At 38.3% G+C, this 25,129-nt stretch overlaps 1 protein-coding gene across 3 annotated transcripts in view; it reads right to left on the bottom strand.

Annotated features, from left to right (window-relative positions):
• Window positions 1–14,676: 14,676 nt before the first annotated feature.
• The window catches only part of KIAA1958, a 129,397-nt gene continuing 118,944 nt past the window's right edge, over window positions 14,677–25,129 (bottom strand). For 2 of the 3 annotated variants that reach the window (XM_081065402.1, XM_081065399.1), the window contains exon 5: window positions 15,387–16,508. In XM_081065402.1, the coding sequence (XP_080921528.1) occupies window positions 15,702–16,508 (807 nt within the window). In that variant the 3' untranslated portion in view covers window positions 15,387–15,701. Of the gene's footprint in view, window positions 16,509–25,129 lie in introns of all 3 variants that reach the window. The other variant, XM_081065401.1, reaches the window with a different exon arrangement.

Below are 25,129 nucleotides of genomic sequence, written 5' to 3'. Positions count from 1 at the left end.
AGCAGAAATTCCCACAGAATTGTAAGGAATAATAAATCGTTGTTGTTTTAAACCTCTAAGTTTGGGGTAGTTTATCATGCAGCAAACGATAACTGAAATACCCTTGAGCTTCAAACTCCCATATCCCATATCTTCACTACAGTCTCAACATGACATCTGTCAACATGACATCTCTACTTGGAAGTGTAATAGGCATCCAAATATAACATGTCCAAAATCGGACTCGATATCTCATCTTCCCAGCATGCTCTTCCTCCAGCTTTCCTCACCCCAGTAAATGGCTATTTGCACAGCCTTAAACATAGGAGTCATTCTAGGCTCCTTTCTCACACTATCAATCTGAGAGCTCTAGCCTCAGAATATACCCAGAATCCCATGAATTCTTACCACTTCCACAGCTGTCATTTTGTTCCAAGCCACCATCATTTACCTGTTGCAATTGCCTAACTGGTCTTGCTCCTTCCATGTTTGTCCCCTGCCCTCTGCAGTTGAGAATATTCAACACAGCAGCCAGAGTGATGCTGTAAAAATGTAAGACACATGCAAAGATGCTCAGCATCACTAATCAATAGGGAGAGTCAAATAAAAAAGCCACAATGAGACCACTTCACACCCATTAGACTGGCTATTATTAAAAAAAAAATGGAAGACAAGTGTTGGTGAGGATGTGGAGAAACTGGAACCCTCGCACACTATTGGTGGGATGGTGCAGCTACTGTGGAGAACAGTATGGCGGATCCTCAAAAAAATCAACCTAGAATTATCATTTGATCCACTAATTCCACTCTGGACATATACCCAGAAGAATTGAAAGCAGGGATTTGAACAGATATCTGTACACCCATATTTATAGCAGGATTAATCATAACCAAAAGGTATAAAGACCCCAATCTCCATCAACGGATGAATAGGAAAATAAAATGTATTATATACAAACAATGGAATATTAATCAGGAATAAAATTCTGATACATACTACAATACAGATGAACCTTGAAGACATGATGCTAAGTGAAATAAGCCAGACACGAAAGGACAAGTATTGTGTGATTCTGCTTATATGAGGTACCTAGAGTAGTCAAATTCATAGAGAAAGAATAGTGGTTACCAAGGGCAAGAGGTGGGGGAAATGAGGAGTTACTATTTAGTGGTACAGAGTTACAATAACGGGATGATAAAAATGTTCTGGAAATGGATAGTCATGATGGTTGCAAAACAGTGTCAATGTATTTAATGCCACTGAACCATAACATTTAAAAATGGTTGAAATAGTAAACTTTATGTTAGGTATATTTTAACACAACAGATTTTTAATATAAATAAGATCACACCATTTTTCTTTTTTAATGAATTTCCATCTCACTAAGAGGAAAAGCCAAAATCTTTACAATGGATTACAAATATAGAAAATATTATCAAATGAGTATTTGTTGGAACAAAAAGAATTTAGTTGAAAACAGGCAAAGTATTTTCCTCCCTTGATCTAATGTACTCTTTCTCTTTCCCTCTTGGAGTTATTAAGCAATTTTATTAAGAGGCTATTGAGCTACTGAAAATGGCCAATGACCAAAATGACAATTGGAATTTGAGCCAAAAGTATGTGTGCTTTCCTCCTGATGTGGAACTAGCAGGTCTGAATAATAACGAATGTCAGTCCCTGGTCCAGAGTGATATCCTTATTCAGTGTGGTCAGGCAAACCAACTTGGCCCATCAAACAGAAAATGGTTTGACCTGAGATGCTCATCCCTTCCACTCTTCCAGAAGGTCATGATGTTTCTTAGTACCTGCTGTCTGCTTTAATGCCAAGCAAAAGCAACTTTGAAGAGATAGTCCCCCGATACCTCTGGGACCTCCGGGCTGTTACACTTGCTGTTCTGACTGGCACGCACTTCTTCCTGTCACCCATGTAGCTTACTCCGTCAGCATCCTCCAGTCTTTACTTAAATGTCATCTTTTCAATGACACCTTCTTTGACCACCCTATTCAAAATTCCATCACCATTCCCCTGTAAAACCTTGCTTAATTTTTTTCTGTGGCACTTAGCAACTTCCAACATAGAATGTAATTTACTTCCTTATTTTGTTCATTGTCTGCCTTCTCCCACTAGAATATAATAAGTGCCATAAGTGCAGATACTTTTATGTGGTTTTTTTTCTTCACTGATATACATCCCCAGAGCGTAGGACAGTGACTGGCACATCATAACGAGAGTTCAGACATTTTAATAAATAAATGAAATAAGTCTGATGTCCAAAGGGAAAACTGGCACCTTGGTCCTCAGCAGTGGACCCTCTCTCCAAGTGAAATGTACATATACACGCACAGGAAAAACTATGCCTCTAATTTTAAGGGCTTCCTAAACTCCTTGAAGCCCAGCCATCGGTGCCATGTTAAAACCTTTGAATCAAAAGTTTAGTTCTACCCATGTGGATGCTTCTCCAATGTAGTCTTTTGGAACTCTTCTCAAGGCCACAGATGTTATTACCGTTGGGAGTCTTCCGGAGATTCCAAGCCTTGCAATGTTGTAGCAAATACACTGAAGCTGGCAGCCATAGTTTTGTTAAGAAAACGGGAGTGTGTGCCAGCCCCTCACCCTTCATGAGTGAGCTGTTACTTCACATTCTCTTAGGAAAGCATCCAACAGTGAACACACAGGCTCTGAGCAGCCACAGGCTGGAGTGTGATTCTCCATCCCAGGGGGTGCAGACCTTCATGAGAGAACTGAGTTCCCCCAGTTCAGCCTCTCCGTGAGTCAGATGCTCTCAGATGCAAGGCTGTGCCTTTTGAAGACACTTGGCTCCTTGGGGATAAGAGACGGCCTGCAGGGTGACAGTGATCGGTTGGTGGGTTCTGTTGAATGTTGCTAACTTCTGAGACTGCAGAATCCAAGGACTGGCTGCTCCTTAGAGGAGGAGCTCCCATGTACAGCATGCCAGATGAGACTGAAGACTGAGTAAGGCTTTCACAAAAGGAAGGGGTAGTGGCAGAGGGACGGTGGAAGGGAGAGGGCATCCCAGGCAGAGGACGAGGGGAGGAGCAGGCACAGTGGCAGAGAGGGAGGGAATGCTGCAACAGCGCGAGCCAGCAATCCATGTGGAGGGTTTGGAACTTTATCAGAAAGCCTTTGGAGAGCCACTAAAGGGCAATGATAAAATAAGATTTATATATAGTGAAAATTTCCCAGGAAGCAGTGGAGAATGGACTGGTGGAGGCAAGGAGACGGGTGCTTTTAAGTGATCATAGGACAACATGGTAGGGGCTGACCAAGCTGGTGGCAGTGAGAATGGGAAGAGAAGAGATTCAGAGGATACTAAGATACGAAGAATTATCTGATAACGGAAACTGATTATGGAGAATGAAAGAGGAACGCGGAGGGAGGAGGGAGGTACTAGAATAACTGTCAAGTTTTTGGCTTGGGCAACAAGGCAGATACAGGTACCATTTCCTTAGGAAGAAATACAGGGTGGGGACACGGAGTTGAAAAACCTTTCTCAACTGGGGTTCCACTTAGAGAAGTAAGTCCTAATGTCCTAAGGCCTCCACTGTCTGGAATCAATTAACTCTTCTCCCCTGCACTTAGAATGTATTAGTACTTATGTTTCTCAGTTCTCCTTGGAAGATCTGAAGAAAATGGGCACTTGGGTCATTTTCTGCATTCCGTGGTTCAGATGAAGGACCCCAGTGGAGAAAGGTTTAGATAATGCCGGTTTACTTATGCTAAGGCCATGGGAGTGGATGAAACTGCCTTGAAAATTGTATACAATTGAACAGTATAAATGAGACAGTCAAGGGATGAGGAGCCTGAGAAGGAGAATCTAGAGACACACTGGGAAAACGAGGAGACAGTGACACCTGAAATTCTTGTGGAAGCCAAGGAGAAGATAATTTTTAAAAGGAGCGGGTGTTAAAGCTGTTTCCCAGAGTATGGTAGTTATTGTGCCACTGGTAATGCTAGAGATGATTCTTGGGGTATATATGAGCAACACTTCTTAATTTTTATAGTTATGTATTTATATCTATTCATTGTAAGACAGCATTTATAGTGTAATATAAATAACCACAGCTAACAGTTATTTTTTTGAGTGACTGTTTACCATTGTTCTATGTGCTCTATATGTATTAATATTCTTACTTAATCCTCACCACAACCCTACAAAGTAGATATTATTGTTATCCCCCCTTTAAAGATGAAGCACTGAGGCACAGAAAGGTCAAATAACTTGCCCAAGTTCATACAACTAGTAAGAGGCAGGGCTGGAATATGAACTTGAGTAGTTTGAGTCCTGCTTAAAAAAAAAAAAAAGTAATTTTTTTCTTTAACATAAATTCAAGTAAAAAACGAATCAATTTAAAGAACATAGCAAATAAAGAATAGAACAAATGGACTCGGCTATCACAAAGATCAGAGAGGAGGTACATGAATGACTGATAACATGGGAAACAGTACCCGGGCTGGTGTTACACTGAGAAATAACAAGGGAGCAAGAGAAATACAGTACATGATAATGGACTACCCATATCTACACATGTCCTAAGAATACAGGACAAAAGGAAACATCTGGATTGTACTCTTCTTCCCTGCCTAGGGGGAGGTCAAAAGGCATCCTTTCAATTCTGGACCATTATCCTAGGGACAGACAACAACCACAAATACAGTATTAACTACTAACTGTCAAAATGTATTTGTTATTGTGGGGGTTAGAGTCTTTAATAACGTCTTCAAAGATTCGCTGGGTTCTTTAAATTTGGCCAAACTCTTCAACATTATTACCATAGTTAAGTGTATTAGAAATGTGCTAAATTACTTCCTTGATTGCATTCTGAACATTTCAACAGCTGAGTACATTGTAAATACTCCAGCAGGAATTTTTTATTTCTCATCCTTATTTCTTTGGGAGCCCATGAGAAATACAAGAATCTTGTTTATTGCTGACATATATCTTGTTTAATGTCTTTCATGTCTGTCCCTGGTGTGTTACCAGCAAAAACCGTAGTGAAAATGCTCTTAAGCAGAGGAAGATATAAAACAGGGGAACTGAAAGAAATAAAAGGAGAAAGAAATGTACTGGGAAGGAAGACGGTACACGCATCTTTTGGGAGAGGGCAAGAAAAAGGAGATTGTAATAAGCTAAAACGTACTTGGTCATGAGAGACACCCTCACGCACTGGGAAATGATATCTTGACACCTAAGTGGGAGTGGGCACGCACCAGGCCTTCGATGCAGCTACCCTCCATGCATCCCTTGCTGACGCTAGCCTGGAGGTCCTTCTTTAAAGGTTATGGTAGCACATAGTTTCCGTAGCAACTCCTCAGGACTATTTGTCCAAGAGGCCATGCGCTAGCTGAGGCCCTTGGACCTCCTGGCTCAGTGTGCCAGCGTTCACAGTACTTCCGCCATGACTGGCTCCCATCTCAATGTCCTAACTACAGCTCTCTTAAGGCTGCTGGAATCAACCCCCAAAATGTCTACAGACCTACTTTCTGCCTTAAAGAGAGAGCACAAAATGTGTTCCCATCTGGTTGGTACAAATGAAGTCATGGCAATAGTAAGCATTCAAATTTCACTAGTTCTTGCCATTACTGCTACAACCCAGCGTTTCTCACCTGAAAATCTACCTCAGGTGTAATCTGCAGGGTTTTATCTATGTTTGTCGCTGCCAGTATGCTCATCTCTCAGGTCCTTCCTTTCAGCTTGAAGATTCTCTGATTTCTCTGAGATCGGTGAGAAGGGTTGTGGAATTTCTAGTATAGGAGCTTTGTGTGTGTGTTTATTTTTTAACTCTGTCTTATAAAAAATTTCAAATACATGCAAAAGAACAGAAGAGAGTGCAACAAACTCAGTACCCATAGATTTGCTTGAACAGTTATCTACTCAAACCAATTTGTATGTCATCTCCACCTCCACCTACTCTACCTCTCTGAATTACTTTGAAGCAAGTCCGTAAAAATTTTAGAACATATCTCAAAAAGACAACTCTTTAAAAAAGCAAGTATAAGAGTTTTTAAATCTCGGTTTAATGTATGTATAATGTTGTATGCATATACACATTTTCCTGAGGAAAAAAACATCTATAACTTTCATCAAATTCTAAAACTGGTCCATGTGTCTAAAATTTGAACACTTCTTGCTCTAAGTAGAATAATAAGAAGAGCGTCAATTTGCCTGAGGGTCAATAATTGTCAATGAAACCTGTCATCTATTCAACATTATCCCCATTATACTCATTTGGAAGTATTATTCAGAAACTTACTTCTTAGGAATGGTTTTAGCTGTTGTATATATAGAGCAGCAAATACCTAGTTTAAAAGATTTTTGGGATTAAACGTACTCTCCAAAAACCATAAATAATAATTTAAAGAGCAGGAAAAAGACATTAATTAGAGGCATGTATCCAATTACCATGAGAACTTTCAGAATGGGCTCTCAGCCTGCCCAGTGAAGAAATCTAAGTTGGAGAACCGGAGCGAGAGTCGTTCAGAACTCTTTCACCCAGAGCATTAGCTCAGAAGCATAGAACACGAGTATAGAGTGGCTCAAGATATCCTAACATTTTTGCAAAATTCAAAGGAAAATATTAGTTCCAGGAATGTGGTACCAAAACAAGAAACATTCAGAAACCATACATACTGCTGATGAAGTTAAAATAACTAAGTTATTTTAATAAAACAGACATAAAATATACATTAACATTTTTTTTTTATTTTCAAAAATCTGGGTTAAACATCAAGCTCCACGTACATAAACCAAACCAAAAAACAATGACTTCTTTTTTTTTAAACCCAGAACCTTGTACATTGTTAACAGACTCTACTAGATTATCAGCTGAGGGCTGGCCTTGAACAAGAAAATGCCTTCCAACTCGACACTCTATGACAGAAAATAGGTGTGACAATTGCTTTCCCACTCATGTGTGCCCATGTGCACACTCATGTGTGAACACGTGCAGGCTTCACTGGGGGGAGAAAGAAAAAGTTGAAAATAGAACAACAACAAAAAATAATTTAAGTTACCATTTTCGCTATCACATTCCAAATGATGTTTCCAATGTTAAGAAATGGTTATCCTCTACATTAAAAAAAACAAACAAACAAACCCCAAACATCTAGAATAGTGAAAACATTAGGGCACAGTTTTCTTGCTATCATTTGGAACATACAGCCACATAGAAAATATTAAAAATTTAAGTACAAGAATTGGGTTTCTTATCTAAGCAGTCAAAGTGAACAGACTTCTGTCAGTCACAGCCACGCAAGGGGAGACCCTGGAAAGGTTATACTTGGAATCTGTCCCGAAGAGACTCTCTTCATCTGGAAGAGGTTTGCTGTGCTTCAGAATGACAAGCCAAGCAAAAGCAAAGCAACCCATTAACTATTCTATTGCTAAATTTAAAGCAAATGTGCTGGTGTTGTTGACAATGTAATTGTGAGTTTAAGCTGGCAAGACAACTTGCCAGATAAAACCTTTAGACTGCCAGGAGGGAAGTGAGCATTAAGGCCGAAGAAACTGCACATTCCTGCGTGTTTTCAGATCGTCCCAGTGCAAGCTAATGAAAAAAAAACAACACAAAAAAACCAGAACAAAACAACAACCCAGCTTCAGTTCTAACACTGACGTTGCTAGACACAGGAAGGGATTAAACTGGTGGTGGTGGTGGTGTTTATTTCTTTTACTCCCTTAGTATCTGAATTCAAACACAGTTCCCTAAACTTCAAGTACAGCTAAGGAAAGCACTTCACTGCCCCAGGCCCGCTTCCACTGTTGAATCTGAACTTTTCTTGCATTTGTATTCTAAAACAAGTTTCCTTTTCCTCATCTCTGATCTTCTAAAACACAGATATATATTCTGTAAATTTCTAATTTTGCACCTACGTATTGTTGTTAGCTCTGAGTTGGAGAAGAGTAGAGAAGCACATGGGACCCCCCCACACCTTCTCTCACGTGAAAGCAAGGGACTCTGTCAGGATAGTGTTTTAAATGGTAGTGGGAAAAACTGAGAGCAATTTAAATTTTACTTGTAAAAGATGTGTCTGAATTTCTATTTATACTATAATGATCATACATTACTTCAGTAATACAAATGAAGAAATATGATGCTATGACATGGCAATTATTCTTAGGTACATTTTCTTGTATTAATTTAACCCATTTATGTGACTTCGGGAACTTTTAGATATGTAGCTTCTAGTGTTATCTATTTGAAAACATACATATTCTTATTCTAGTGGGTAATGATTTATATTTAATACCCCAGAGTCCCTTGAAATTATGATATTAAGCAAAATTGCTTTGTAGGTTGCAGTACAATTTGTAAGAATGGTATAGAGATGGTTCATTTCTTGAATGCTTGTCATATCTACAAATATTTTCTGTATCTTAACATATAAAACATGTATCAAATTCCAAAGTCACAACTTTTCCCCTCAAAATTCCCTATTGTTTCCTGGCATTTGGTGTTAGAGGGTAGAAATCTAAAGCTAGAATGTTTTGTTTTCTGATAGGCAACTTGTTACTTTCTCACTGGATGCCTGCAGAAGTTTTCATTCTCCTTGTAGTTTAAAATTTTTGCCATGAATTGCCTAGGTAAGAATCTCTTTCAAAAAAAAATAATTTTTTTTTGTTTTTGCCTGGAATGCAGTGAGTCCTTCCAATCTACAAACACAGATTTTCATTCTGTTCAGGAAATATTTCATTTTTATAGTTTGATACCTTTTCTCAAAATAGTCTTTCCTCCAGAAAAGCAAATATCAGTAATGTTAGCTATTGTTCAGTCTTCCATATCCCCTGTCTTTCCCGGTTATTTTTATCTCTTGTGTTTTTTTTTTTTTTGAAAAGAACATTAGGAAAAATATCTTGTTTGTCCTTCACATTATTGAAGTTTGTTTATTTTTTTAAGTATCAGTATTGATCTTTTCTGCTTCCAATAAGGATTGTAATCTGATGTTGTGTTTTTTACCTTCCTTGAAATCTTTCTTTCTAATCTATTAGGCTGGTGCACAAGTAATTGCGGTTTTTGCATTTATTTTTAACCTTTTAAACCACAATTACTTGTGCACCAACCTAACATCTTCTTTTTCATTTTATTCTATTGCCTTTTCCTCTGAACCCACTCCCATTTTGAGGTAAGTATTGCTGCATTGAAGCAACTCCTTTTTCAGTGATGACAAACAGAATCCTAAAGTTTTCTTTTTTCTCGCAGTAGACCACTATCATTTTCAAATGTTATGGAAGCTATCCATTTTCCTTGGTTCAGTCACATTTTAAACACATGCCCCATTTCACTTTTTTTCTCTGTATTCATACTTAAATGTGGTCCTTTCTTCCCAGACCCAGTATTTGCCTTGGTTATGCTATCTGTCCACTTGAGTGTTTGTCAAATCCCACTTTCAGGTATGTATAAAGTTTGGTGGTAAGGAGATGTACAGATTTCCAAGTTCAGTTTCTAGTTTAGCACTTTTTTTTTGAGGTGGCATTCTTTGTCTTCCTATTACCAGGCTTTCTGGCTCTCTGAACCAACATCATACATAAAAAAAAAAAAAAAGAAAGAAAAAGAAAAATCACATTTCCATGTTCTGCTACCTAGTTATTTACTGTTTCTGCTCTCACCTAAAGGGCATTTATCTTCTTAGAGTGCACTATACAGAGCCTCTCTGCTTTCTTCTCATGGTTGAGCCTTAGCACGACTTGGAGTCTTGGGCTGAATGAAGAGGAGGCAGGGTGGGGAGAAGGAAGGGAGGATGGGATAAAGAAACTTTCCAGTTCCTTCCTAGATTACAGAATTGAGATTTGGCCTTCTTCCGGGTATTTGTGTTTTTTCCTGGGAAGATAGGAGCTCACTGGGGGCTTCTGATAACCAGATGTCATTCTGTCAGTTGCAAATGCATTAATTTTTTAAAATCCCAATCTTCCCAGCCATGGTATGCAGGAAAGAGTTCTAAATTAATTTTCTATTTCAGAGTCTACCACTTATTGTCTTGCTGACCTTGGATGGACCCTGTACTCTCTCTGGGCTTCAATTTCCTTATTGGTAAAATGAGCGAATTTGACTACACAATATCAAAGTTACCTATATCTTTTTTTTTTTAAGTCTCAAAGCAGAAAACAAACATGTCCTGATAAAGGAAAGAATAATAAAAAAACAAATGACTATGTAAGTATTTTGCTATGAGGGTGCTTTAAGCCTAAAGATTATAAAAATCCTCTAATATCAGAAGTAAAAAGCAAAAGTAAAAAAACACGAGCATGTAATTGTGACATAGATTAGGAAGCCCTTTACATTTTAAGCCGTGATGCCAATATCCAAACAGATGCAGTTTATAAATTACTTGACTTTTATTAGAATAAATTGGCATGACCGTGTGCCCTTTAAGGTACATAATGGATAATACAAATTATTTATTGGATAAAGATAAGAATCCTAGTAGGCAGAAAATGGTGTACTCATTCACAGAAAACCATCAGGCTTTCCAGGAACTACTGAATTATACCACTAATTAGTAAGAGTACATAAGAGGTGTGACACAGTATGGCTTAAGAAATATTTCCCAAACAAATAGAAACTGTTCAATTTTTTCAAAGCTCTGTGATAAGTGGACCTCTGTGGGCCTTAAGAAAGCAGTTTTGTCTAATGGATTGGGCACTGGATTTGGAGTCAGAAGACCTGGAATGAAACACGTGCTCCAGAGCTGATTAGTTCTGGGAGACTTTGGAAATTTACTAGACTTCTCTGAGCCTTGGTTTCTCAGTAAGTAAAATGGGAATAATTAGACCTACCTTGCATAGCTGTTGTGAGAATTACATGAGAACATGAGACAGCTATGGGAAAGCACTTACCACAGTATTATTCAAATCTGAACTTTCTAGAAACTTATTTGAATAAATCAGGAACAAAACTACCATTAAATATAAAGTAATCAAATCAGTTGTACTGACCACAAACTATTTAGGACTAAGCCCATTCTCATCTCACTGGGGGCGAGGGGATCTATCTAATTGCTATTAATGGTAATAGATGCAATATGCACCTGAATATAATCAGTGATCACTTTTTGGACTTCATAAGTATTTATTTATTAACTTCCACACGAGCTGCATTACATAAATAATAAAGCATGTTAATTGGGCATAAAAATCTGATTCTGATCAATAACTAAACATGGGGAACTGCTCTAGATCTTTTAGATTGTAAAGAACTAGAAGTACTCAGAGTCATCATAATAATAGGCAAACTTGGCCAGAAGGACGGGCAGCCTCCCTTAAAGGAGTTTTGGGAAATCTGTGATGTCAGAATAATTTCTGGAGGTAAGTTATCATCCCACATGGCCTCCTTCTCTCTCAGAAAGGGAGCCGGGCCTTAGGTCACCACCAACCTCTCTCTCCATTTACGTTTTTGCTAAGATGGTTGATTACTATGGGAAAGTACAATGAAGATTTTCACCTAAGAATACTGCCCAAACAATTGAATGTTTTCTCTTTTAATACAGAACATTAAAAATTCACCCCCAAAGCAAAAGCATTTAAAGATATATATGAATTTGAAACTTTTAATGCATTTTTCTGTTCAGGGCTATTTGTTTATAGCTTCTAAATATGTACAGGCCTTAACTTAGAATGGCAGCTCATATGGAGAAAATGAGGTAACTCTTCTTGGAGGTCTTCACCGTTTGCATTTATTGATGCCTAAAGGTGACTGGTTAGTAGCTCCAAACGGTTTAGCAATCCAGATTTCAATAAAAGCAACAAGGCGGTGCATGTTAGAAAAACATAATAAATACTCTGTTTATTCTATTTAAGTAGTCACAATGCGGTCAGTGTTAGCCTACACGGAAAAATAATCAAGATGCTGCTGCCTACAGACAGCAAAATAATTTTAGAAGTTGTGAAACTTGAAAATTCAAGAAAACTGTTATTCCTAAAGTTTCGTGAGAAGTACTGGTTTAGGAAACTCACTCTAAGACCTTGAGGAAAGAGGAGTTTTGTTTGCTTCCTAGTTTCCCCCTTCCTAACTATATGGCCTTGAGGACTTGCAGAAGGGTAGCATTATTCACTTTGGAGACGATACACTCCAACGACCCCAATTTATAGCTGAAGAAAGTGAGACCAGAATTTGCCAAGTGAGTAGTGAAGGAGCTTCCCGTCTAGTAACCTTTCTACTACAGCAAGAGGCTTCCTTCAGCGGCTTCATGAGGATTATTTTATCCACCTTCTCCCAATGACTGTCTGTGAACATGCTGAGAAGTGGTACAGTGCTTAATGCTTTTAGTAAGGCTGAATGAAAATCAAAATCAAGGTAACAAAATCCCACATTTCTTTAAACACCATTTATCAGTCAGGGGAGACTCACACAGCATGTGTATAACCCAAGGAAAGCTGGAAAATCCACATGACCCTGGGGACCATTTCTTTCACAATTTTGGTTAGGTTCTTCCATACTATTCCCCTTTGCAAACACACTAAACAATGGAAAATCTTTCTCATAAAGCTTCTAAAGGTTTCTCCATTCTTCACTTGTTTTTGCTTGTATCTGAGGTATCAGGGCTAGGCTGTGTTGGAGGTAGAATTTATGGGCATAAGTGGACCAGATTATCGGGTATGGTTTCCTCTTCAAGTTTAACAGTTTAAAGGAGAGAGACTCTCCATAATGGAAGAAATAGTGGTGTAATGCAGATTAGTTGAGTAATATTAGTTATTACTATTACCAAAAGTTGTAACTAAAATAGCTAACATTTATTGCATGCTTACTATGTGCCTAGTGCTGTGCTAAACTCTTACTATTTAATTGAATCATACCCTGAAGCTCAGGCCCTATCATCTCTGGCAGAATACACTTCCACGGGGAGATCTGCTAGATTCGGGGAGGAGGTACCAAGCAAGCGGGGCTCCCTTTAGAGCAGATGCAGACGTACTGAGGGCAAGAGCTCTCTCACAGGACTCCATGGTCCTGTCCCAACACCTACAACACCACCATTCCTGACAACCAGAGGCAACTTGTGCGTAGGTGAACTTGCAAGTTCCGGATATTCACTCTGACTTTTGAGTTAAAAAACAAAAAACAAAACACTAAAACTCAGGGGGAAAACACTCTTAACCTTCCCACTTCTTTCTCCTTTCTCCTGGCTTAGGCCAAGAGTAGAAGACCATGGAGTCCCCAGGGGCTATGGTTTAGAACTGACTGGAAAGACAGAACAACTGCCTTAGCTGTACACTGACTAGAACTAGCCACCCTGCCCCCTGCACATCCTCTGAGGATGGACACGACCATAGAGACGGACAGGTGCTTTGCCGTGTTAGCAGGTTTACTAGGCATTACCACACGCACAGTGTGTGTGGGCATACAAACATACACATCCACACACAAATACATAACGGACAAAGCACCCAGGACAATGGGTGGCGCAGAATAGCACTTGATGAATGCGTTTTCTTTCTCACTCCTAATCCCCAAGGAGACATGTAATAAACGGCAGGCAGGATGCTGAGACACAGTTCTTTCATTTCATCAGCTATCAGCGAAGATTCCACCTCCTGATTTTTTATTGTAATCATTCACTTCAGAACTCTGGGGATTTACACTATGTCAAATAGGTAATGAGCAACAAATTTGAGACAGAGATGGTTATTGAGCTGATAAAAAGCCACTACCAACAGAAAGATTACAACCTCAAGATCAGTTATTGCTACTTCTGGAAACGTTAAAATCTGCAAAGATCCCAGTGATTCCTAATGGCAGTTTCTTCTTGAGTCTATTTAAAATAATAATGGAGGTTTTATTTAATTAGGTTGCAGGCTCTGCCCAGTAGTTCACATAGATTCTATTTCTGTTTAAGTACAGACTGACAAGAAAAAAATGACCATCTGCTTTCCACAAACAAAATATCCTTTGGGTGTTTAGCCAACTAAAGGAAATTGTACATAATGTTTTGTGTCCCTTTTTCACTCAAAACCCTAAAATCACTACAGATAATAGAACAGTGTGGAATATCAAGTCATGACACTGATTTTTAATTATTACCTGTTATTCATATACAGATGGAGACACCAAAATTAACCTATATTCAGGAAAGACAGACTAGTAAACAAAATGATAAATGTACAGAAACTAAAAAGGGAACTACAGTAACCCTTAAGGCAGCATTGGTTGAGTCTTCTCCGGTAAAGGAAGTATTCCATATTTCAATGACCAGTGAATAGTTTTTAAAAAACAATTAATCAAAATAAATACTAAAACGATGTTTTGGAAAAAGAATGACTGATTTCAGGACTCCCGCAATTCCAATATATATTATATTGGAATTTTGAATTTTGAATTTGAAAGCATACACAAGAAACACAATGGTATAAAGTTGTAGCAGTCTTTCCTCAAATACAAAACAAAGATCCCTAGAAATTATTAATTAGCACTCTTTGGGCTCCTTTTTCACTTCTCATTCAGAGTAGTCATTAGGAAATGTTGCTGATATTTCCATAGCATGTGGTCAGGTTGAGTTTTACCTGAGTGAAATGGTTTCAAACTGCATTAATAACCTATCACCACCCTCTGATTTTGACAACTGTGTCCTTAATGCTGGGTGTGCTTACCTGATAGGCTGTCTACATTACCGTGTCCCAAGCACTGGTGCCAACCTAAAATGATGACATCTACTGTGGCTGAAAAAGTCATACTTGGACAAACATATTTCAAAGCTCTTTAATAAACACATTTTCAGATTTGTTTCCTTTGCAGCTTGTTTTGTTGGGTTTTCCTGGCTCAGCTTGAAAAATGACCTTTAGTTCTTTTACAAATCCAGTGCTATATGCTGACAGAACAACGGTATGACACAAAGAACACATTAAAAAAAAAACAGCAAACGGTAAAAAGTGTTCAAAGGAAGAGAGCTTTCACGTGATGCTGAGAAATAAAACGTAGGCACTTCTGCTTCAGGAGGTTTTCACATTTTGATCACAGATCGCTTTTCCAAGCCACCTTCTTTTACTACTAGAAATTCCCTCATGGTACAAACCATCCAGGTCACTGGAAACCTTGCTCTCACAAATACCTTTTGGTGGATTAATCTTTTTTCCTCAAATTGTCTCCACTGGTGCAGAGATCAAGTTCCTCCTAGTGCTGAGAGCCTGACTGAGTGCAGCTCCACAATCTGCCACCAAACAGGGTGTTTGCTCAGCAGAACCAAGTCATCCGTCAACACGATATAAAGAGGAGGGTCAAGTGCAATTTTCCTCCTGGAAATGGTTAACATGTCTGCCTCTTTCTTTCTAGTTGTTATTGTGGGTGTAATTCAACAAAGTGTATACAGTCTTTATAACATTCTAAAGCTACTAGGCTACTGGGATTTTAAAAAATGACTAAACGGTTTTCTTTTTTTTTTTTCCCTTTTTTTTTTTTTTTTTTGAGAAAATCTGTGCTAAAAAGGCACTAGATAAAATGAACTTCTTTGCTCCTGTGTATGTAGCAATTATACATTGTATTAGATTCTATAATTTAACAAAGGTGACACACATTTGGAAAAAACACCCTAATGATTCAGACTCATCTACTTTCAGTTAGAACACCCAAAGTCAAAGAAGTAGCGGGTCACACAGACAGAAAGCGGCCCAGCTGTGAAGTCACAGCCGTCCCCTGCTGCCTCAGAGCCCTGGCGTGGCTGCCTGAGGGAGCCCTCGCCTATCAGGGAAGCAGGGCAGAGACCTGGACCCAGGGGAGACTCACTGGCAGCAGCTGTGGGAGCCAAGCCTCCTAGAGACCTGAGTAAATGAGACGAAGGTGAAGTTCTCACAGTTTTCCAGCTTGACCTTCTTGGCTAAGTTTGGGACAATTCCCCGAAGAGACCGCAGTCCCATCCTCTGTTCCTCATACCACACACTGCCCATGTCGATGGCCTCCTTCCTGGCAGTAAGGTAGAAAGGGGACTTGGCTTCCATTTGGGTTGGTGGCCGGTGGATATACATGTACTTGTAGAGCAGGCAGTATGGGCACTGTTTGTGTCCCCTGGAATGCTCATGATAGATTTTCCCATGACAGATTCTGGTGGACCCACTCCGACTCTCCCGCTTGACACTGTCTGTCCGAGCAAAATAGGGCTGGTTTTGTGGGTCTTTGAGCAGCTCGATGTCCCCATACATGAGATCTGCATGCTCCTGCAGTGTCCGCATATTCAGGTACTGGCTGTTGTACTTGACCACAGTGGACAGGAGAGTGATAGGACTGTCATCCCCTAGACACCCTGCCTGCCACATCTCCTCCTCATCGGAAAGGGAGAAGTAGATGATATTGCGAGAACGGGCACCTGACATCCCTGCCTTACTCAGCACCCACAGCTTCTCCTTGAGTTTCTTGGTAGAAGAACTGAAGGTGCTGCTGGTGATGGAGAAGCCTACACCTGCATTCTTCAGGATACGGTCCAGGCCTCGGCGGATGGCATGCAGCGAGGTGGCCAGGAAGTCTGAGCCGTCACTCTTCTTAACGGTGACATAAAAGTTCTCGAGCAGCTCGTTCAACTTCACTGCAGGGATCTCAAATGAGACAAACACTGAAGTTACACATTTGAGGACACCCAAATAGCCAGACCCCTCCTTCCTTCTCCTAATCCTCACCAGGGGCTGTACTGCAGACAAGACACTTTGTGGCCTCTAGAGGGTTGACTCCTTAGCATGACACAGTGGAAAGAACAGGGAACTTCAAGCTGGAAGATCTAGGTTCCATACTTGGCTCCACTTAATCTCCTTAAACCTCAGTGTTCCAAGCTGCAAAATGGGACATAATCATCCATACCTTCTCAAAGGATTACTGTAATGCTTAAAGTAGCGGACGTGAAAGGGTTTGTAAATAGTAATGAACACACACACATATACATATATACACATACATATATACACGTTATAATTATTATATACATATATATTATACATATATATGTATTATAACGTGTATATTATATATTATAACGTGTATATATAATACATATATATTATAACGTGTATATATACATATATACACATTATAACAATTATTATCAGCCTTTATAACTTTCACTATTCCTCACTGGAAAGCTCTTTCTTCTCTCTTCTAGCAAATCATTTTGTCCCCTCCCCTTCAATAAAATCCAACGATCCTCTCTGAAGAACTCCTGAATTAATCAAATTCGGAATCATTCCAACATTAATTTCCTTGGTATCTGCACATATTGTTTGGTACTGCTGGCACTAAACATTGTGCTGTAAGGAAAGATGACTGATAAGTCCACTTTGCATAGCAGGTTAATGATCCTTGAATTTTCACTTGAATTTCTTGGAATAGGTCTGGAAATATCTCTGGCTTAATGATCCATAGACTTTAGATATCAGTATTTGTTCAAAAGATATGAAAAACTTAATGACTAGACTGACAATTAGAGAGAGCTCCTTATTGGGGGATGGTAGGAGGAGGAGGATGTTCGGCTGGTAAGAAAGCTTTATTTTCAAGAGGGAGCTATAGAGAGAAAAACCAGACCTTGCTCTTGCTCATAGTAAATTCAGGCTGAATATGAATTCTAGGACAAAAAGCAAGTCTCAAGAAAAAAAATGTCTTAAAGGTAGAAACTGTACAGGTAAGATTTATTCTTCTGATAGCCCTTGGGTCAAAGAGAAAACAAAAATGGAATTACAGATTTAAAATGAACCAAACTGAACATATTCCACATCAAAATGTATGAGATTTTGCCTTTAACACTCCAGCACCGTCATAGTCTTGAATGACTGTGTTACAAATTTTATTGAAAATAAGCAAACATTATTCAACTCAAAAAGCTCAAAAAAATAAGTCAAACTCAAAAATAGTAGAGCGAATCAATAAAAATGAAACAAATTAATGAGCTAGAAAATGTATACACTGGAATAGATAAAAAATGAAAACATGTAATCTTTGAAAAGACCTATAAAGTCGACAAACTTCTAGAAAGAGAGACAGAGAAAGAAGAGGAAAGGAAATACATTTTTAAACAATACTAGGAATGAGAATGACTATAACTACAGAAAATGAATAGACATAAGAATATGGAAAAATACCATATACTTTATGCATATTAATTTGAAAATCTAGACAACCTCAACAATTTTCTGGCAAAATTTAAATTACCCAAGTTGGTTCAATAAGAGGTAAAAAATCTGAGTAGCCCCAAACAAGAGCAGAGAGTGAAATGATTGTATAAGATGTAAATCACTCCTACAGAAATGGCTCTGAAGTTGATCCAGCTTTTCTTTTGTATTTAAACAGTTTTGGAGTAGAGGAAAAAGAAAGGTTCTTTATTTTTTTATAACCCAAATCTGATAGATATTATACCAAAAAAACTACAAAGTGTATGAATATAAATGTAAACTTCCCTAAGTAAAATAGAGGCAATTTTCGTTTTGCACAGTACCATGTTAAATAAAATGTGTACACATTGGAACCATGCAAAGCAAGGACGTGGCTCTGATATGCACATGGTACCTCGCAAAATAAGGACTGCCTCTATTATCAAATCTCATTTAAGACTATGAGAAAGCAATACTACATCAAGACAAGTAAGCAGTACTACATCAGAGTGTAAGAATGATTCAAAGTTCATAAATTTTTAAATATAATTGGCTTATTCACATATTAAGGAGAAATACCATGAATTTGATAAATACTAAAACTTTATTTGAAAGAATGTGATCTCCATTTCAAATTTTTAAAAATTCACGTTAAATGTAGATTGGGAAAAATAATCCTCTTACTATGATGAAGAGTATTTTACAGATAAGAACTATATAAATTATACCCAAGATGAAAACATTAGAATCTTTTTGTATAGAGTCAGAAATAGGAAGGGCATGCTGAATATCATTGCTATTATATAACACTGTTCTGGAGATGCTAGCCAACCAGGAAGACAAAAAAAAAAAGAAATCACACACACGTATTTATATAGTATACAGGAAAGGAAAAGGACAAAATATAATTGTTTTCTGATAAGCTGATCTTTGATCTAAGAAACCCCGAGACATTCAGCTGAAACGCCATCAGGAAGAGTAGGGTAGCTATATACAACATATAAAAAGAAACAGCTTTCTTACATACCAGTAAAAATCAGTTAAAATAACTTCTTAATAACCATGAGACCCAAACTCAGCTGGTTTCAGATTTTTGTCACTTGCAACTCCCTATGTGCAGGTGTTAATTTCTCTTTGTATTAGTTGGGACTAATTTGGTTGCGAGACAGACCAAAGTTGAACAAGCCTAGGCAAAAGGGACATCAGAATTAGTGGACTCCAAGGACATCAGGACTCCCTCTCTCATCTTTGCTTCTCTGTGCAGAGCAGCTTTCTTTACAAAGCTCCAAACACAGCCACCTAGCACTCCCCAAGGTTTATAGGTGTAGACGTTAGGTATTAGCAAGAGACCAACTCTCATTATCTGTAGAAAAAAATCCAAGGAAGGATTCTGAATGGCCCACTCCTGATCCAAACAACTGACCAAAAGATGGGCCATCGTACTAGCATGATGGCTTCTGTAATAATTTTGGGGGTTGTAGGAGAGGAATGGTTCCTAAATAAGGGGTTCTGAGCAGAAAATCTTATTTATTACCTTAGTACTTAAAAACAAAACAAACAAAAACTAACCTCTGATAGCTTCCTGTTGCCCTTAGGATAAATTCCAAACTGTTTACCTTGTTTGCAACTCTTTGCAATCTGGCTCCACTCTGTGGTAGACTGTTAGCAAAAATAGCCACAACTAGTCCTCTCTTTCTGTGTTCCCACACCCCTTTGCAACATGACTTTGCTCCTCCTCCCATCAAGAGGCAGAATCTATTTTCCACCCTTGGAATCTGGGCTGGCCATGTCTTATTCTGACCAATAAAATGTGGCCTAAGTGACAATGTGTGAATTCCAAGTCTTGGCCTCAAGAGATTTTGCTTTCATCTGCTTTTGACTTAATAGGTTCTTACAGGTTCTGCTTTCCTTGTAGTACGTGATGTTGCCATGTAAGGAAGCCTCGTTAGACCATGGGAACATGAAGCAGAGACAAGCTGTCTCCCATCTATTAATAATATCCAGATGACTGCACCCACATGAGTATCCCAAGTAAGACCGGTAGAAAAACCACCCAGCTGAGCACAGCCCTTAGAATCATGAGCAAATAAACTGAATATTGCTTTAAGCCACTAAGTTTTGGGGTGGTTTGTTACACAGTGATAGATAACTGGCACACACCCTATTTTTCTAGCTTAACAGTCTGTTCTTTTTGTACTTTATTTCCAGCCTCGGTGAACTTTGTGCCATTCACAGAAACCACAAGGCCAGTTTTATGCTTCTAAGTCTTTGCACATGCTGCTTCCTCTGCCTAGAATGCTTTTTATTCTAACCTTCTCTATTTGGAAAATCTCTATTCACTATTTCAGATTTAGCTCAAATTCTGGCTTCTATATAAAGGCTTCTCCAGCTTCCCTAAGCAAAATTACTCTCTCACCTGGGACCTTAATTTAAATTTTACTATGGCCCTCTCCATATCACACAGCCTTTATCTATTTATATATCTGTCTCTCAAAGTGGACTGAAAGCTCCGTAAAGGCAAGAAGTACGTCTTACACATGACTGGGTCTTCATCCCATACCAGAAGGCCTGAACTATGTCACTGACTCCCAATGAACTGATGAACATGGGTGAAATCAATGAATTAGCCTTGGAGTCAGGAGGACCACCTGACTTACGATGCAGAACATTTTTCTGATTTACACAGAATATCACAAGTTTCAACATAAAATCACAGCAAAAGCAATTTCTGGAGAAATTTAAAAAATTTTTATTGTTTGCACACAAGAAACCGTTCATTATGGCCCATATTGGTTGCCTCCTTAGTTTTCTCAGACTGAGTTTTGCTTGGTGATTATTACTCCAGGTTACCAAGGTCTTCAATTTGTTATAAAGTCATTGCAAGAAACTATAGTCCTTCATTAGCTACCTTGAATGGATTTACCATCTCAAAATTCACTATACACCTGTCTTCCTTAATATAAAAATGACCAAAGAGAAGTAAGAGCTTTGTTACAGGGCAGGTGAATCCACGTGGGAAAGAAAATAAGCAAAAAACTGACTTGTTAGGCAAATTCCAAAATTCTGGAACTACGCAGTAATCCTTGAAACTTGATCAAGTTTTAAGACAAGTAAAACCAAGAATTACTTTTGGAAAACGCCTCAAGCTCCCCCTTGTTATAATCTCGTCTAGGGGGATGAAGAAAGCAGAGAAAATGCTTATAAACTACAAGTACTCTATTATTAAGGAAAACAAAATGAACCTTGAAGTAACCACTGCTGACAACAAAAATGACTTCATTTTAACAGTTACCAAATTTTACTTGATTCAGAAAGATAGGTATTCAATTTCAAGATGCTCTATTTTCTGAGTGAGTCTAAGGAATATAGAAATTGATGAGATAGCAACCTTGAGGGAGATGGATCAGGGAGAATTAGGTCACACTTGTGAAGAAAAAAAAACACAGAGTTGACCACACACAGTAGACCATGGAGTGTAGAGTGAGACTAACAATGCATACTCTGTTTATTTAGATGACATTTGGAAGTCTGAACTGACTCCTTGCTTTCTTCCTTAAACAACTAGATATGAGGCTCACCAGCTGCCAAATCATATTCAAGCGCTGTTACCCACCTTGTGTGCTGCCAGTATGTTTATCTTTAAAGACACATCTAGACTAAAAATATCTTGCATTGAGGCTAAGAAAGTGAGGTTAAAGAGTATGCTCCTTGATACCACAATGTCTTCTTTTAACTAAACATTGACTAATTCTCTAAGACACTGGCATCATTTAAAAAAATTTTTTTTAATTGGGGAACAGTGTGTTTCTTCAGGCCCATCAGCTCCAAGTCATTGTCCTTCAATCTAGTTGTGGAGGACGCAGCTCGCTGGCCCATGTGGCAATTGAACTGGCAACCCCGTTGTTCAGAGCCTGCGCTCTAACCAACTGAGCCACCCGGCCTCCCCATTAAGAATTTATTATTGAAAATATTTGAGTGACCCATGTGAGTAGATTACAGAGGACTGAAATATATCTTCTTCCTCACCCATTATTCCTCTAGATAACAGGAAACTAAGAAATACTAGTACCAAGAAGTGGTGATAAGGCGCCCTCTGCTGGACAGTTGAGACATTTGCATCACCTGGGGTGTATATGCTATGGAAGCCATGGGGGGAGTGGAGAAAGGAGCTTCTTCATGGATTGCTACAAGGAAATGTAAAGGTTTCCAGTAACAGACAACTGTCTCCACAGTGACTTCAGAAGTCTGGAAGATAAGACCCCCTGGCCTAGAAAAGGTTAAGGTTAAGTGAGGATGAAGAAATGGTGATGGGGTCTGTAAGAATAGGTGAATTTAAAAATCAGCATTGATGAATATGAAATGGTTATTTTATTGACTTAGTTGTTTTTTTATTGTGGTTATCTATGTATATCATAAAATTCACCATCTTAACCACTTATAAGTGAACAATTCAGTGGTATTAACTACATTCACAGTGTTGTGTAACCATCATTAGTATTCATTTCCAGAACGTTTTATTATTCCAAACAGAAACTGTACTCATTAAACAATAACTCTACATTTCTTCCACCCACAGCCCCTGGTAGCGTCTACTCTACTTTTTGTCTCTATGAACTTGCCTATTCTAGGTACTTTACATAAGCGGAATCATACCTATTTGTCCTTTTGTGACTGACTTATTTCACTTAGCATAACATTTTCGAGGTTCATCCATGCTGTGAGCATGTATCAGTACTTCACTTCTTTTTATCGCCAAATAGTATTCTATTGTATAGATATGCCACATGTAGTTTATTCATTAGTCTGTTGATGGGCCTTTGGGTAGTTTCTACATTTTGGCTATTGTGAATAATGCTACCGTGAATATTTGTGTATAAGTTTTTGTATATGTTTTTAATTTTCTTGGGTATATAGGAGTGGAATTACTGGGTGATAGAGTAACTCTATATTTAACTTTTGGGGAACTGCCAGACTATTTCCAAAGCGGCTGCATCATTTTACATTCCCATCAGAAGCTATGAAGGTTCCAGTTTCTCTACATCCTCAATTAACACTTGTTACTGTCTGTTGTGTCTTTTTTATTCTAATCTTCCCTTCCTACTGGATAAGAAGTGGAATCACCTGTGGTTGAGATTTGCGTTTTCCTGATGTCTAAAGAAGTTGAGCAACTTTTCATGTGCTTATTGGCTTTTCGTCTATCTTCTTTATGGTAACTGTTTAATGCCCTATCTGCTAATTCTAAAAACCATCTCAGTTCTGGGTTGGTTTTAATTGATTCATTCTTTAAGGGATGTGCTTTCTTTCTTTCTATTTTTTTTTTGTTTTGAATTTTTATAAGAGTTTACCACTTTTGCACTCCAAATTCACCCTTTTGCAAATCAAATTCACCCTTTTTCCAAATCAAGTTCATTTTTTTGGAAATCAAATTCATCCTTTTGCAGATCAAATTTTTCCAGAAAAATGTTTTCTTAATATTTGTAATAAAAATAAATCCAATGTTATTGTTAAAATTAAACATTTTATTGCATGTATTTAATAATAAACATAAAACACTTATTTAACATCAGAAATATTATAGCTTTGCTTTAAAAAAACATTTTTTTTTCTAAAATAATTCTCCTTTATTTTGTTTGTTTGTTTGTTTGTTTGTTTGTTTATTTATTTAAGGAGGGCGCAGCTCACAGTGGCCCATACAGAGATCAAATTGGCAACCTTGGTGTTATCAGCACCACGCTCTAACCAACTGAGCTAACCAGCCACCGCTTACTATAGCTTCACTTATAATGGTTCTCCCGCCGCGTCTCATGGTAATTTCATATATATATTCATAAAATAATTATGACAATCTGTAGGAGTAATAGTTGCAATGGAATGATTAATAACATCTACTAAATGTTCATAGTTTGATGGATCAGCCAAAATATTTCTTGCGCAGAACTTAATGTTTGAAAAAACTTCTTCAATGGGGTTCATCATTGGAGAGAATGGTGGTAGAAATAATAAAGGGTGTCTTGTCTGACCTACAAGATCATGATACTTCCTGGGTTTTGTAGAGGCTTACATTGTGCAAAACAAACCACACTTCCTCCAGATTATCTTCATCCAATTTCTGCAATAATCTCTGAAGAAATTTGCAAAAAAAATATTTGAAGGAACCGTAGAATGTATAATTACGTCATGCTACACCGTTCCCTGAATGTTTATTGCTGCAATTAGAGAAACATTTCATCCTCTAACCGATGGCACGTTCACACGAGCTGGTGTATTAACTTTCTATCACACCTTCTTTCGCTGAAGATGGCAATTAAATACCAATTCATTGATGAATATTATTTTTGTCTTGCTTCGGGGTCGTTTGGAGAAAAACTCAATGTGTACACTTTGTGCATCTCAATTGTTCTCCGAATGTCGACGATCAATTTATAGTGATGCATACTTTAATGTGATCCGTAATTGTTTCAGTCCATTCCTAATGGAATTTAGGCTTAATTCCACATGTTCAGACTCGAGGATCTTGTCACGAATTCTTTTTAAAGTTATGCATAGATTTTCCTCAATTATTTCGTCAATTTTGTTTAATAGCGATGCACTTAATTTCATATTCCTCTTACCATCTTGTTTTTTTCTATCAATATACCACCATTTTTGTTATACTGATTAATAATGGACTTTGCCATATTTTAATTAATCCCAGAGATTTCAGATTTCACCGTTCTACCATCTTCATAACATTTTATTAAAACATTATTTTTCAAAAAGATTTTTATTGGCGAAGGGGAACAGGACTTTATTGGGGAACAGTGTGTACTTCCAGGACTTTTTTCCAGAACTAACTGAGCCACCTGGGAGCTCAGCAGCAGCTCAGCTCAAGGTGCTGTGTTCACTCTTAGTTGCAGGGGGCGTTGCCCACCATCCCTGGTGGAGTCGAGGAATTGAACTGGCAACCTTGTGGTTGAGAGCCCACTGGCCCATGTGGGAATTGAACCGGCAACCTTTGGAGTTAGGAGCATGGAGCTCCAACCGCCTGAGCCACTGGGCCGGCCCCTAAAACATTTTTTTATCATTACTGATACGATGTATGT

This window comes from Rhinolophus hipposideros (assembly GCF_964194185.1).
Source record: "Rhinolophus hipposideros genome assembly, chromosome: 11".
NCBI classification, from domain to species: domain Eukaryota; kingdom Metazoa; phylum Chordata; class Mammalia; order Chiroptera; family Rhinolophidae; genus Rhinolophus; species Rhinolophus hipposideros.
Note: the sequence above shows the minus strand (reverse complement) of the source record. Positions and strands in the feature narration are given on the sequence as shown.